At 46.2% G+C, this 14,847-nt stretch overlaps 5 protein-coding genes across 5 annotated transcripts; 2 read left to right on the top strand and 3 right to left on the bottom strand.

Moving 5' to 3' along the window:
- Window positions 1-65: 65 nt before the first annotated feature.
- LOC131294353 (myrosinase 1-like) lies at window positions 66-2,029 on the top strand. Its single transcript, XM_058322401.1, has 5 exons — window positions 66-103; window positions 173-371; window positions 471-1,037; window positions 1,103-1,915; window positions 2,015-2,029. Exons 1-5 carry the CDS (start codon window positions 66-68, stop codon window positions 2,027-2,029), a joined length of 1,632 nt encoding a protein of 543 aa, XP_058178384.1.
- A 723-nt stretch (window positions 2,030-2,752) lies between these two features.
- Window positions 2,753-4,502, top strand: LOC131294349 (lactase/phlorizin hydrolase-like). Its single transcript, XM_058322395.1, has 4 exons — window positions 2,753-3,502; window positions 3,573-3,884; window positions 3,951-4,189; window positions 4,256-4,502. The coding sequence occupies exons 1-4, from the start codon at window positions 2,948-2,950 to the stop codon at window positions 4,500-4,502; spliced, it is 1,353 nt and encodes a 450-aa protein (XP_058178378.1). The 5' UTR covers window positions 2,753-2,947.
- Window positions 4,503-9,889: 5,387 nt separating this feature from the next.
- LOC131294855 (antigen 5 like allergen Cul n 1-like) lies at window positions 9,890-10,801 on the bottom strand. The gene is made up of 3 exons (XM_058322907.1): window positions 10,779-10,801; window positions 10,210-10,720; window positions 9,890-10,148 (listed from the first exon to the last, which is right to left on the bottom strand). Exons 1-3 carry the CDS (start codon window positions 10,798-10,800, stop codon window positions 9,899-9,901), a joined length of 783 nt encoding a protein of 260 aa, XP_058178890.1. The 5' UTR covers window position 10,801; the 3' UTR covers window positions 9,890-9,898.
- Window positions 10,802-11,318: 517 nt separating this feature from the next.
- LOC131294348 (venom allergen 3 homolog) lies at window positions 11,319-12,236 on the bottom strand. The gene is made up of 3 exons (XM_058322394.1): window positions 12,212-12,236; window positions 11,656-12,154; window positions 11,319-11,577 (listed from the first exon to the last, which is right to left on the bottom strand). Exons 1-3 carry the CDS (start codon window positions 12,234-12,236, stop codon window positions 11,319-11,321), a joined length of 783 nt encoding a protein of 260 aa, XP_058178377.1.
- A 938-nt stretch (window positions 12,237-13,174) lies between these two features.
- LOC131294347 (antigen 5 like allergen Cul n 1-like) lies at window positions 13,175-14,257 on the bottom strand. Its single transcript, XM_058322393.1, has 3 exons — window positions 14,236-14,257; window positions 13,481-13,967; window positions 13,175-13,409 (listed from the first exon to the last, which is right to left on the bottom strand). The coding sequence occupies exons 1-3, from the start codon at window positions 14,255-14,257 to the stop codon at window positions 13,175-13,177; spliced, it is 744 nt and encodes a 247-aa protein (XP_058178376.1).
- Window positions 14,258-14,847: the final 590 nt, after the last annotated feature.

The following is a 14,847-nucleotide window of genomic DNA, read 5'->3' as shown; positions in this document are numbered from 1 at the left end:
CGAAAATCGAATTAAGGGTCATTCGTGCCTAGGTTTTCGGCCAGTGAGGTAATGATATATCGAAGATGAAGTACGTGCTGAGTGTTGTGCTACTGAGCCTGTGGTAAGTGATGCGGGATCGGGCAGGTGTCGTAAGATGGGTCATCGTTTTGTACTTGGTTCTTTTTAACAGTGCCGTCCATCTTGCTGGTGGTCAACGGAAGTTTCCCGAAGGTTTCAAGTTCGGCGTTGGAACGTCGGCGTATCAGATCGAAGGTGGATGGAACGAGGATGGGAAGGGTGAATCGATCTGGGACCGTTTGGTGCACAGCCATCCGGAGAAGATAGCTGATCGGACGAATGGAGATGTTGCCTGTGATAGCTACCATAACGTGGGTATTGTCTTCGATGACCGCGAACGCGTAGGACTTCGAAGGGGGTACAATTTTTGATAATCCTCGACATGTTTATCTCTCTCTCTGTTCAAAAAGTGGCGTCGTGACGTGGAAATGATACGAGAGCTTGGTGTCGATATCTACCGGTTTTCGTTGGCCTGGAGCCGCATCCTACCGACGGGCATCAGCAATCAGATCAACCATAAAGGCATCGAGTACTACAACAATCTTATCGATGAGCTGCTCCGGAACAATATCACCCCGATGGTCACGCTGTTCCACTGGGATACGCCGCAGCGGCTGCAGGAGCTCGGTGGCTTCACCAATCGACTGATAGTGGGCCACTTCCGAGAGTACGCGCGCGTCGCTTTCGAGCATTTTGGCGATCGAGTGAAGGTTTGGACCACGTTTAACGAACCCCCGCAAAGCTGTCGTCAGCCGTACGAGTATGACGCGATGGCACCGGGCTATGACTTCCCCGGCATATATACGTACCTGTGCAGCCATCATGTGCTACTGTCCCACGCTGAAGCGGTCGATCTCTACAGGAAGGAGTTCCAGCCGACGCAAGGTGGACAGATCGGTATCACGGTGGATGGGTCGTGGGCTGAGCCACTAACGGAGGCAGATCGTGAGGCTTCCGATATCACAATGCAGTATTTGGTAGGTTGTGGCATAAACCTAATGTCTATAGGGAATACACTAATCGATTTCGATGAACTCCACAGTTCGGTATCTACATGCACCCGATCTACAAAGGCAACTACCCACAGGTGATGATAGATCGCATCGGCAACCTGAGCATACAGCAAGGATTCAAACAGTCCCGCCTTCCCACGTTCACCGCCGAGGAGCTGGTCAAGCTGAAGGGATCATCGGACTTTTTCGGCTACAATGGCTACACCACGAACCTGGTGCGCATGAACGATGAAGCGAACTCGGCCAACTTCCGTGTGCCATCGTTCGATCACGATCGCAATACGGTCGAGTACCAGGACGACCGGTGGCCATCGACCGGTTCCGGCTGGCTGAAAGTTAACCCACGCGGGATGTACAATGTGCTGGATTGGATCCGCCGCGAGTACGACAACCCGCCCGTGTGGGTCACGGAGAACGGAGTAAGCGATCTTGGTGGTACGCGCGATGTCAAGCGCGTCCAATACTACAAGGACTACCTGAACGCGATTCTGGACGCGATCGACGATGGGTGCGACGTGCGGGGCTACGTGGCATGGAGCTTGATGGACAACTTCGAGTGGCGTGCCGGACTAAGGGAACGTTTCGGCCTGTACTATGTGGACTACAGCGAACCGAGTCTACCAAGGTATGCAAAGTCTTCTGCTAGAGCGTTCGCCAACATCGTACGCAATCGTCTGATCGATCCGGACGACATGCCCGAGCCGGAGTTGTATATCCCTGGACCGGACGAGACGGTTACCACGACGCCAGCGCCGGTGGACTCTACCACGCCGGACGATGATGGCGCTGCCGCTGGGTTACTCGTTTCAAAGGTTGTACTAGCCATATCGTTTGTGGTTTTTGTAATTAGAGCCCACGGCGAATAGCGAACTTTGCCTGTGTGTGTAAAAAACACATGTGTATATTTTGAATTCTAATTACATTGCCTTGTTACATTCAAGTTCAAATCGAATTAACATCTCACTATCAACATCCCGAAAAAGCAAAATAAAAAAATGTACCGAAAGATCGTCAACTCGTGTCCCGCCGAAATGAACTTGACCTACTGATCTACCAATCGCAGAGGTTTAGACCAATAGACGCCAATGCCGGTGAGGAATGCAAAACAGCTAACGACCTAATGAATAACTGGTTATCATGGAACAGACAGATTATGATGTTTCAACTTCCGTTCATCGATTACTGGTAAACAACCTCCTTCCGATGTGTTGGGTGAAATAAATAAAAAATATTCACACCATAGTTTAAAGAAGAAATTATTCCACATATACTGATGCGAGAGTATCATTTTTTCCCCGATCTTCTTATAAGGCACAGACGCAGCTTGTTCAAGTTTTGGAGGAACGGGTTTATGGCGTCACCATCGCAGCGTTAGCGTAGTGGTGAAGATGATAAGATTAGGTAAGCGGAGACATGCTGAACGAAACCGGCTCCATTTGTGGTCAGTCGGTGTTGAACTTTATTCGCGTATGGTTGATGACACATGTGGAATCGCCGATCGACATGAGAAACGGTTTATCTCGAGTGCAGTGGCTGTTCGCTTCGGTGATAATAGGCGTGGGTAAGCTGCTTCATTGTTTGCTGAATGCAAACAAATGATAGAACTGAACTTGTTTGTTTATTTTCATTTAAAAAAAATACCAGTAGTGGCCGCAGTGGACGATGCCGCCAGTTGGCAACAGAGACAGTTTGCGGCGGACTTTAAGTTTGGCGTTGGCACATCGGCCTACCAGATCGAAGGTGGGTGGAATGAGGGTGGCAAGGGTGAATCGATCTGGGATCATCTCACGCACAACTACCCGCGGAAGGTGGTCGAGGGTGCGAACGGAGATGTTGCCTGCGACAGCTACCACCAGTGGAAGCGGGATGTGCAGATGGTGAGGGAGCTCGGTGTGGACTGGTACCGGTTCTCGATCTCCTGGCCGCGCATCATGCCGACGGGCCTTAGCAATAACATCAGTGAGGCAGGACTGCGGTACTACAGCGATTTAATCGACGAACTGCGACGGTACAACATCTCGCCGATGGTGACGCTGTACCATTGGGATCTTCCCCAGCGGCTGCAGGAGATGGGTGGATGGCTGAACAAGCGGATGGTGCAGTACTTCGTGGAGTACGCACGGGTTGTGTTCGAGAGATTAGGCGACCGAGTGCAACTCTGGACGACAATCAACGAGCCGTGGCACGTGTGTGAGAATGCTTACGGACGAGACGACATGTCGCCTGGGTTAAACTTCCCCGGCATCCCTGCCTATTTGTGTGGGCACAACGTTTTATTGGCTCACGCCGAAGCAGTTCGGTTGTATCGGAGTAGTTTCGCTTCAACACAACGCGGTTCAATCGGTATTTCGTTGGATTCACGCTGGGCAGAACCGGACCAAGACACACAAGATGATCGCGAAGCCGCAGAGTGGCAAATGCAGTTCCATGTGAGTCAGTCTTCCACAATATCCACGCCAGAGTTAGTCGATTCGAATGCTTCCTTCCTCCTCCCTTCAGCTCGGCTGGTTTGCGCATCCCATCTTCACGGAGAAAGGCGACTACCCGGAGCTTATGAGATATCGCGTGGGTAACCTCAGTTTGGAGCAAGGGTTTTCCCAATCGCGTCTACCGACGTTCACCCCGCAAGAAATTGCCCTTCTTCGTGGTTCGTCGGACTTTTTCGGCTTGAACACCTACACGACGTCGTTGGTGCGCAAAAACCATCAAAACGCGGCCGGTTACCCAGTGCCGTCTTATTTGGACGATATCGGTGTGATAGAGTCTGCCGATCCCGACTGGCCGGTGGCTGAAGAGACGTCCTGGATTAAGGTAACAACACCATTGAAGTTGGTTCTTAAGACCTTATAGGTTGCTTAAATTAAAATCTCCTAACAGATAGTACCGTTTGGCCTGCACAAGCTCCTGAACTGGATCGACACCAACTACAACAGGCCGATCATCTACATCACGGAGAATGGTATCGGATCGGGACCGGGTACAAAGGATCCACAGCGCGTTGGGTACTTCAATGGTTATCTGAATGCCGTGCTAGATGCGATCGAGGACGGTTGCAAAGTGCACGGGTACGTCGCCTGGAGCTTGATGGACAACTTCGAGTGGAGGGACGGCTACTCGTGAGTAAAACAATGCACGAGAATACCAAAACAAACCTTTGAGATCCATCGCTTGTGTCATTGCAGTCAAAAGTTTGGCCTGTACTACGTCGACTTCAACGATCCCCAGCGTACGCGTTACGGCAAGATGTCGGCGAAGGTGTTTGCAAACGTCGTCAAAACGCGCAAAATTGACCCGGACTACAAACCGGATCCGGATGTGCTGATACCGGATGCAACGGGCAATGGCTACTCGCTTCTGCCGGATGTGCTTGTATTTGTGGCGACCACGCTGGCTGCGACCGTTGCACGCAGGATGGTGCGAGGTTTATGATAGGTTTTTTTCTAGTGTGATTGTTGCTATCACATTCTTCGTTGATATAAAGAAGTTTTAAATTTCTTTCTAAAGTTTTATTCTTGAAATTCAAATAATCAAATCACTTTGAATGCTATGTTTTAAATCATCCACTGACATCGATTCTGGTACAAAAGCACAAATAAGATAGATATTACAAATAATCATCCTGTTTGATTCGGGTATGGATTTTGCCAATGAAATATACCGAAATTAAGGTGTCACTATCACTAAAATAATGCTTATTCTCAATTTGTGTTGCATCCGACATCACCGAGGCGGTTGATAATGAGCATCATAGAACAAAGTAGTATCAAACGTATGAAACTGCATGGAACTGGAATGTGCACCTTACAAGACACCCTTTTCACCACGAAATGTAGGACACCGGTGGCACTAACAACCGCGAACGAGGTCGTTTTTCATCATCAATGGAGTGTGCATGCAAAACAACAAACTCACGCGGGGGCAAATTGACGGATAAATCCAATGTATCGGTAACGCCATCAAACCGGTGCCGTTGTTTCCAACGATATTTGCCGTACAAAGGAAATGCTGGCCAAAGGACACGGTAGGACCGGGAGATGCACGAACCCGACAGCAACAATGTGCTTGGTTGCGCTTTTCCCGCCCACTAACACACAAGTTTCCAAACACCCACCCACCCACAAACGCACCGGGCGCCATTGCTTTGTGTTGTTCTTTGCTTCGGACGATTGCGTTCCGGTAACCGCAAGCCAGCAATGTGAAGGTGAGTTCAACCGGTGCTTTCCTCGCTGGCATGCTCCGGAATGAGGACACTATAAAAATTTTTCTTCCGAGAGAAAGGAAGAGGAAGGTGGTAAGAAAGTGCAGCAAACTGCACCATTTCAGGCAAGTGTTTTTGTTTGGCGCGGCTTTGTTCTACACAACGAACTCCGTCTACTGCTGGCCCCAAATGCCCCCCGACCCCGAACTCACATCACGCATTTCCACATCAGTCGAGAAACTGCAACAGAACTGCACTTTCTGTGGTTTCCAATGTTTCCGCGTGAGTGTCGGAAAACTTTGCCCCACCGCGGGAGGTGCTGGGCGGGAACCAAGCATTCTCCTCGCTTGAGGAGCTGTTTCATCAATCGTAAATGCTTTCAGCTCGTCCATTCCTGTCTGCTCGAAAAGCGATGAAGATTCCATCCCATCCGGTGAGATTTTCTGCCAACTGGGGAAGAGTTTTCCCGGACGGCGGAAAAAGATACACTTTCGGTCGTTTGTGTGTCACGGCCTCGCTCTCTCGTTTGGCGACCTACAAAACGGAAAAGGCGACGCTTTTAATCGTTCCACCGTTCGTCAAGCGGACACACCGTTAGCACTTTTACGATTGTGTGCAATCAACAGTGTAGCGGATGGATAACGAAGTACGGAAACAAAAGGACCCGATCGTCCGCGAAGACGTTTCAGTTTCCTGCGGGCGAAGGGCATTGTCATACGGTCGAAGAAAAGTCTGTCGTGCAGGTTGTTTGAAGCGAGCTTAACATGGATTGGAGCACATGTCGGAAGAAATTTCATGACGATTTCACATTGGGATATATTCTTTTCAACACAAATTATTATTTTTATCTCTCCTTGGATTATTGGATTATTATAATCCTTACCTGAAACTGAAATATGAAATATACTAAGTATATTAAGTCGAAGTGGTTTTTTTGAACGCCTGGTATTTTTGTATAAATGATCAAGTAAAATCTAGCGTACGAGAAGTTTTGTGTTGATCTCACAAAAACTGCAATTGCCCGAATTATTCGAAGCATAATCGAAGATGCTATTATTCTGTTTTGCATTCGAAGCACAGGATTGAAAATGTCAAACCGATGCAAAGAAGTCACAGTATTGAAAAACTTTTGACTCCAATCTCATCGTCATGTCTGACACAATCACGCTCATGTCGAAAATATGTTTTGCATAATCTATTTTTTATGTGCATAAATTAATCATAATCTTACATTCGATGGGACGCTCGCCATGTCCATCAAATGTCCGGCGCAAACCATCGCTCGAGTCGAACTGGATGAGATGCATGAATTATCCCGATTATCACTAAACTTAGTTTCCGATGGACAGTTGCTGACGGACTGGTTCGTCGTTTTCGTCTCCACACGCGCAGACATATACTGCATCCCACGTTGCCATTCCTCGCCCCACTTCGATTCGAAACTGGCAAATGGGCAAAGTTTTCCCTTCCTTCCGTGCAGTCCGGTTTCGTGCTGCTGCACTTCCCGCAAGTTCGTTTCTCGGAATGGCAAAACTTGTCTAGACGGTGCAGAGTGTAGAGCATGTGAAGCATGAAAAAGAATAAATGAAAGAGAAGGAGAGATCGAGAGAGAGAGGGACGTTTTGAGAGATGTTGAGAGATAAATTGCAATTATAAAAAAAAGGATTCCAATGGTCTGGCTTTCCCGGGTAGACATATCGTGGTCGGTGGGAAGGTGAATTTTTCGTGTGTTAGTAACAACCCAGACGAGTAACGTTAGTAGTTTCTAATACCGTTAGCATTCAGGATGTGTCGTTTATGTATCCGTGGGACGCTTAAAACCATCTCATGCGCACCGCACCAAGCCCAACCAGCCAAAGGTACGAGGAAAGGACAAGGTAGAGAAAAGTGCATACTACTGGGACCAAGTACAACTGGTCCCCTATAGGGTTAGTCTGGAGGCACATGGGCAATGTGTGTACTTGTGCCGTTGTGAGTGCTCAGCTGCGAGACGATAAAGGAAATCCTTTTTCGAATAAATTATCCTCCGCATCGTGGCGAGCCGGGGTTTTGCTGCAACCCAGTGCTGCTTTCTAGCGACTTTACGCGCGACTTTCCTCGGTTTGGAAAAAGCTGACCTTCGCCGGGACCGAGGGAAGGCCCAGAATGTCGTCTGCTCGGTGCATTGAGCACCAAATTCCGAACCGTTTAGCCGTCCGAGGCACGTGACAGCTGTGATTTGATTTACGATCGCCAACTGCACGACGTTCGCCAGCGTCCGGGGTACACAAAGTGTCCGATTTCGTTTCGTCGGTCGGTTTCTGAGACAACAGTTCTGTTTTATGCTAATCGAAGGCTTTTGGTCGTAGAACAAGCAAATTGTCAGTGGCCATGTTATGGTTCTGAACTGGCTTTGGTGATTGGATCGAATTAAGGGGTTTGTTTTGGGCAGCCTTTCCGTGTATGGATTTCTATTCTTCATTTAGTAAATCTAAGAAAATATTACAATATTTTCTCAATATATACAATATATAGAAATACAATGTATAAACTATGGGTACATTGTTTTTAACTAACAAGCATAGTTTGATAGCAGAGAAAAAACGCAACCTGTAAATTCAACCAAATCTTCTTCTTCTTGGCGTAACGACCTCTTGGTCATGCCTGCCCGTTAAGGGCTTTCGAGACTTGTTTCCCTGTTGTACGTAGATAGTCAGTCCTCTCGTACAGGGGAGGGTCCGGTCTCGGTTGAGATTCGAACCCACGCCGTCGAGGTGGTGAGCCTCGGCGCTCATTGGCCGATTTTTCTAACCGGCGCTATCGCTCGGCTGTCGCGGACCCCCAAAACCAAATACAATGTTTATTTTTAAGTTTTTTTTTTAAAATCATCTAACGAGAATCCTCTACTTACCGAAAAGTCAGAGAATCTAGAGATTTTGGGGACTGTGAGGAAATTTCTCCCAAACAAACTAGATAAAATATTATGGTAAATCATACTACAATACAATAACATTACATAATTTTGCTAAACACAGTTTAGAGCTTCCGAGAATATTTCATACTAGCTGATTAACCCGATTTTATCCGGGTAGAAATAAATTCCAAACTGAAGAGTGTTTGCATTCAGTATCAGTTTTCCATTTTACAATCTTAAATTTTGCTATGTGCTGAAAATTTTGGTATTACCTTTAGTCGACGAAACCATGTAAATATACATTTTGCATTCATTACTTAACTGTGCTTCCAGCTTAGTACAAGCATTTGACATTAATCCATTAAAGCAAGTATGAGACAAACTGTGCCTGAACCACAGTTGGACCAAAACAACAGATAATCGACGATTGTTTTAGAGCACCGCTACCATCAACCCGCGATATTTATGGTGTCAAATAGTGTCTTTTTTTTTAATCCGTCGCATCTGTCGTAAGGTGGCATCATTTTTTTAAGATATTTTCTATCGTTCAGGTGATAGAAAGTTAGAAGTAGGAAGGAGGCATAAGAATGTTCGGCATTTCAAACTTGAAAAATTGGCTTTCTTATAATTATGTTTGGTTGAATTGATTAGACCGATTTTGTATGATTGAGAATATTTGTTACGCAGGAGAGATGAGATTGACCACTCAAACTGTGACCATTCGATTTGGTGACCCCAAATTGTACGAAAATGATACCCATTGCATTGTAACCATTGTTTAGCAAAGAGATAGGATGGGGGCTACCTTACCCCTTCCGCCAAATGGATGAAATATTCTCACTTGTTGGCTATATGTTAAAATAGTATGTGGTCCAATTTTTGTAAGAACCCATTTCATAATTAACGAATTATTATATATATTTTTCATAATTATAATCGATAGGTATTCGAAAGCGGGGGTAGGGATGGAGGGCATTAGAAAGAATAAAAAATTAGCTTTATTCCAGCCAAGTTTGGTTCAGATAGACTTAGTAGATTTTGCGTAGCATACATGTGATAAGAATTAACGCTTTTCATTTTGAGCATTGCTATTATTTTTCTGAAGAGGAGGAGGGTAGAGGGAGTCTGAGGTAAGATTGAACATTAATAGTAAGACCATTCGATTTAGAGACCAAAAATAACTCGAAATTAATACCCATATTGCATTCATACCATTTTCGGGGTATGGTGTAGTATGAGAGCCCCCCTTTCCCCTTCCCTTAGAAATTTTATATCATGCTATGTTCCTGTGTGAGCAGTATGTGTACCAATTTTTTGGAAAATCCATTCAATAATCGTTGAGTTATAATTGTTTTTCGTTAATTTTAGAGGGTAGGTGTTCGGGAGGGGTAGGGAGGTATGGGGAAATCAACAAACGAAGTTCAGATCATTTAACCTTGGAAAATTAGCTACCTTCCTGCCAAGTTTGGTGGAAATCGGCCCGGTAGATTTTGCGTGTGATCGCATCACTCAATACATATACATACATATATATACATATATATATATACAGACAACGGTGACTTTTATATATTAGATAATTTTAAAATTGTTTCCATGGAATTATATTCAGTTTAATTTTACGACATCATGTCTTTGCATTAATTTTGACAGTCCAATCTCCATTGTCCAGCTGTAGAACGGTAAATTGTGTCCGAGAATAAACCCGACTGTTCCGGGGTCGCTTTAGATTCCCTACGAGTCCATCAGGGTACGTGGTTTCTCGCCCGGATTGCAGAGTCCTGGGAACTTGGAGTTCCGACCACGTTGACATTTGGACGCGGCTGGCCCGGCTTGGTACACCGATTTGTCCATAATGTTCGTGACCGAGTAGTTGCAGACGAAGTAGTAAACGTCGTACTGGCCGTCCTTCCAGAACCACAGGGAGCATCCTACCTTCGTGCTGCGATCGCTAGCGATCTGCGTGAAGTGTCCGATCGGTTTTCTGAGGAAGAAAATTGATGCCTCCTCAGCTCATGGAATTTCCAGGCGTGGATGGTACCTACCCATTGTACGACGTGGGGTACTTGGCGACGTGCTGCGGGCGTGCATCGAGATACTCGCCGAACCAGCTGGAGATAAACTTCAGCACCAGCTGCTTCTCGGTGAACTTGTAGCCGAAGTACTTCGTGATTGCAATGTTCTGGCCGGCGTACGGGAACTGCTTGGTGGCGCGGCAGCGATCGTGACCGTAGTTGCAGGAGCGTGCATTCGCGTCGGCCAGCTCGGCCAGCTCCGTGTCCCACACGAGGGTGGGCATTTTGACTGCCTGCGGGTAGGGTCGGATTTTACCCAGCGCCAAGTTGGACCGGTTGAGGTTGTGCTGGTCTAGAATGTATGACTGCATCTGTGGCGAAAGCACCACCTTCCTGGCAGCTCCCATTCCACGGCATCGAGATCCCCCGGCGTACGGTGGTGCGTCACAACCGACGTGAGGCCCTCCGTGAGGGCACAGGTCACGGCTGCAATACTGTCCGCCCGCGCTCACCAGCACGAGACCGAAAATGAGAACAATCCCTACCGGATACCTCGCCTATAACTACTGAATGATACTGACTCGATGTGAAAATATTACCTTTTACCTGCCAGGAACCCATATTCACTTCAACTCTGATGGAATATTCTGACGCGTGCTACCTTTTTATAGGCCTTGGTGACTATCAGCCATTACAAATCGAAACTATTTGCTTGGCTCTCACGTGCGAACGGCTGTTCTAACAACGTTCCTCCGCGCAAGCATTGCGAAGTCGGAGGCAGTTGTAAAACTCGCAAAGGTCGAGAAACAAATATAAAAACCGAACGTCACGGATAAGATAAGCCCGACGGTTGGTTTGTGGTGGAAAATGTTTACAACTCTGTGCAATGAGAAACATGTGTTTAATCTTCCCCAACAAACTGACTGGAAAATTAATTTAAATACAAGGATGATATAAATTGCCTACATTTAGGCGTCCACACACGATCGACGATGCGATCGATTAATTAATTTAAACTAACGGTCTTTTATAAAACGTGTTTACTGAAAAGTGAAAGTTTTGAATCTGATGTTCAAGGTGTGTTTAGCATTGAGTGCAACTTTTACCCTATTTTATTGCTTTGATAGTCTACCAGTGATTTAGTTTGTTATTGCGTTTGGTGTAGAAATAATGTGCTCCTTGAACGAGCACAATCCTGGATAAAAGTCATTCTCTCCGGTGCGGCATTGGGAAGCTTGGAGACCTCGCCGGTAGACGGGTTGACCTTCAAAGTTGGCAAAAGAATAGTTGCACACAAAGTAGACGTTAGTCACATCCGATTCGTTCCACGTCTGTACTGCACATCCTATTTTCCAAGCACGATCACTGATCATTTGCGCAAAGTGACTGATCGGAAGGCTACGGAGAAGAAATAAGGAAGTATACACAGAGAAGGTTAGATGCTATGTCGAGTGATCATTAGTTTAGGTAGCTTACGCTGTCGTCTTCTCTGGAAACCGATCCAACTGAGCCTGCGTGGTAACATTGTACTCACTCGACCATTTCTGAATCAGTTTGTCAACGGATGAGTTAGAGCCGTCGGATGTGTTAGCGAATGCCAGATTTTGCCCAACAAAGCGGAAACGTTTCGTATTGCGGCATGCGTCATGAGCGTAAACACAGGAACGTGCGTTGTGGCCAGCTTGGCGGGCAAGCTCATCATCCCAGACGAGCGCCGGCATTCGTACAGCGGAATCAAACCCCTCTAGCTTCCCTGTTGCGAGCTTTGAACGAAGCCGGTTATGTAGGTCCGGAATAATAAATCTTCCGATTGGCTCCACGTTGATGCTTTGAGCTGATTTCCCCGCACAAGCGGGTCCTCCACGGGTTGGTGGTGGATTACAGCCTACATTTTGCTGTTCCGGTAAGCAGTACTTGGCCAGACAGTAGTCATCTACACCTAGACCGATGGCACTGCCGAGTAACAGCACTCCAACTACGACTTTGAGGAAATTATTCAATTATTCTAACTCTATGAAAGTATGTAACTCACCAAGGCAATTGAACATTGTTTCCATTTCCCTAAAACAGCTACTGTGACGAGAGTCTACTCCGAAAAGCATAAGGAATCTCGCTGGCGCGCTCTTATATAGAGGAGCAAGCTCCACAAGGCCAGGAGGTATGCCGCCGCTATTAGCAACGGATCGTTAAAACTAATTGAAAATTTCATTTACCGTGAAAGACCAACAAACTATTGACCCCTTCGGCCTCTTTTTAACGACGGGGAATTGTAAAAACCATATAGTTTTATGTCTGGATTTCATTTTTGTTTAACAGTAGTATTTAACTCAAGATTTCGCACCCAGGTTTGCGTATACCCGGTTCACAAATGCATTAAACACAGCAGTTAGAATGTATCGGTTTGTGTGGCAGTTTGCGTCAATCTCTGTTTGCAACAGCTGTTTGGAAGAAAATGAATCTTCTAGACGAAAAGAGACGACAAAAAAAGTCAAGTCTATGTGGATTTTTCAAAACGCTTATCAACAATAACAAGCTACCCATATGTATGTTCAACGGTAAGTCTCCCATGCGCTTCAATTTTTTTCTATATTTTATGAACTGACATTGGTATAACAAGACACATAACTTTAGTTATTTATCTCAAACGAATTTATGAAAAAGTAAACAATTGCGTGTGCGATATTTTGCGTGCCAATCCATCTAATCGTTAATAAAATTTGTAGAGTATGACACCATCGTGTGAAACTGGTTTTGTAAATAAAAATCAATCAAAGAAAAATACTGTGATGTACAAGCACATAATATAATGTTCTGCGTTCATCGTTTTAACTCACTTTTCTAATTGAACAAATATTGGTTGAATAATTAAACACACGACCGAGTGATGTTGATTGGAATAAAGCATTTGAGAGGGAAACTGCGCACTCATCAATTGATTCTTTATTGCCTCAAACATATGCATTTTTATTCAGCAGCTACTTTCGCATGGAGCCACTTAGAATGGTTCGTCGAGCGAGCAAAGTCCTGGGTGTTGGGGATTCTGGTTGGTCGTACAGCCTGAAGCTACTGTACCTGTTACGTAGACAGCCTCCCCATCGATGATGTTGGACGAGTAGTTGCACACGAAATAGTACGTGGGTATAGTGTGTTCCTCGTTCCAAAACTGCATGGCACATCCCACCTTCCAGGTGCGATCGTTGGCCATCAGCGCGAACTCCCGAATCGGTGGCCTAAACCATAAAAAGCAACATTGTTATCAAATAAGGTGTACCTTTCAGGCGAGCCCTTTTGCTATACGCACACTTGAGGATCGCTGGGAAAGCTATCAATTTGAGCCGCGTTGGTGAACCGGTTCTCATTCCACCATTCGTCCACGAATTGCTGGATCAAGGTATTTGCGTCAGATGTTGTTGCTGTTGTTGTATACCTAATATTCTGCCCCGTATTCTGAAACTGTTCCGTATTGAGGCACTTATCCGCCGCGATGACACAGGAGCGGGTGAGGTGTCCCGCCTGGGAAGCCAACTCATCGTCCCACTGGAGTGTGGGCATGCGCCTCGCCGGAGAGAATGGGGCTAAGCCCCCAGTAGCCAGCGTCGAACGGTAGCTGTTGTGTAGGTCCAGAATTAGAGTCTGCAAGGTCGCAGTCATTGGTATCACTGAGGGTGATGCCCCACAAGCCGGACCTCCAGCCTGTGGAGGAGGCAGACATCCGACGTTCGTTTTGTCCGAGGGGCAGTAGGACACTTCACAGTAGGGAGGCACTACGCCACCAATAAAGAAACATGCTGGAGACGAATGAAACCAGTGTTTAAATTAGTGAACGCGTTCATTAGGTGCACGGTTTATCACAAACAAAAGCCGATCAAGTGATGGTTGTTATTGAGCTTAGAGTTTGATTGAAATTTAACATATCATCATGTCAACAGTTTATGTTTGCCATTTGGTTGCAGCATGTTTATTCACAAAACTTTGCACATCCACTGATAAGGCCGCAAAATTGTAGTACACGTGGCACTTCACCTTTTACCGAGCGTTTCCACTTCAAGCACTTACCGAACAGCAGCTTTCCAGCCATCTTGCCGGCAGCAGGTAGGGAGTAGCCTACTCTTCAGTTGGTAAAACGAGTTCCAAATACGAGATTCCCCGACATTGTGGCATTTTATATTGGCCACACGTCACACCGCTGCTTGCAGCTGAGTCCAAATTCACCAATGTGTGTTTGAACTGAGATTTTGCAACATGCTGCGGACACTAGACACCTTCACGATACTGTTATGTGCTGTGCTGTTGGAAAGCTGTGGAACTTGGCTTGTTGTTTCAACACCATGCGCGTCATCACATATACGGTATTGATTCAGATGGGTTTTCCGACGACCTCGGATTTCAACGATGCAATTCTACGAAAAGAAGCCTGCTCAGGGCAATCGGTGGGTGGTATCGGTGGTATTCTTGCCTTAGCTTCAACAGGTCACCTTCAGATCGGGAGTGCTGGGGTGGGCTGTTGTTATTTGTTTTAACCTTTTTGGCGTCCTTTATTTTTACTATCTTCTAGTATTTAGTGTTGAGTGGATTCGGTTGTCTTTGATCTTTTTACAGCCTCACCTTGTTGCGTACAGTGCTTATACGATCCGACACTAGCCACTCCTCGACGGACCAACTTGATAC

Source organism: Anopheles ziemanni, chromosome 2 (genome assembly GCF_943734765.1).
Source record: "Anopheles ziemanni chromosome 2, idAnoZiCoDA_A2_x.2, whole genome shotgun sequence".
Classification (NCBI taxonomy): Eukaryota; Metazoa; Arthropoda; class Insecta; order Diptera; family Culicidae; genus Anopheles; species Anopheles ziemanni.
The sequence above is the reverse complement of the archived record's forward strand: the minus strand, read 5'-3'. Positions and strand labels throughout refer to the sequence as shown.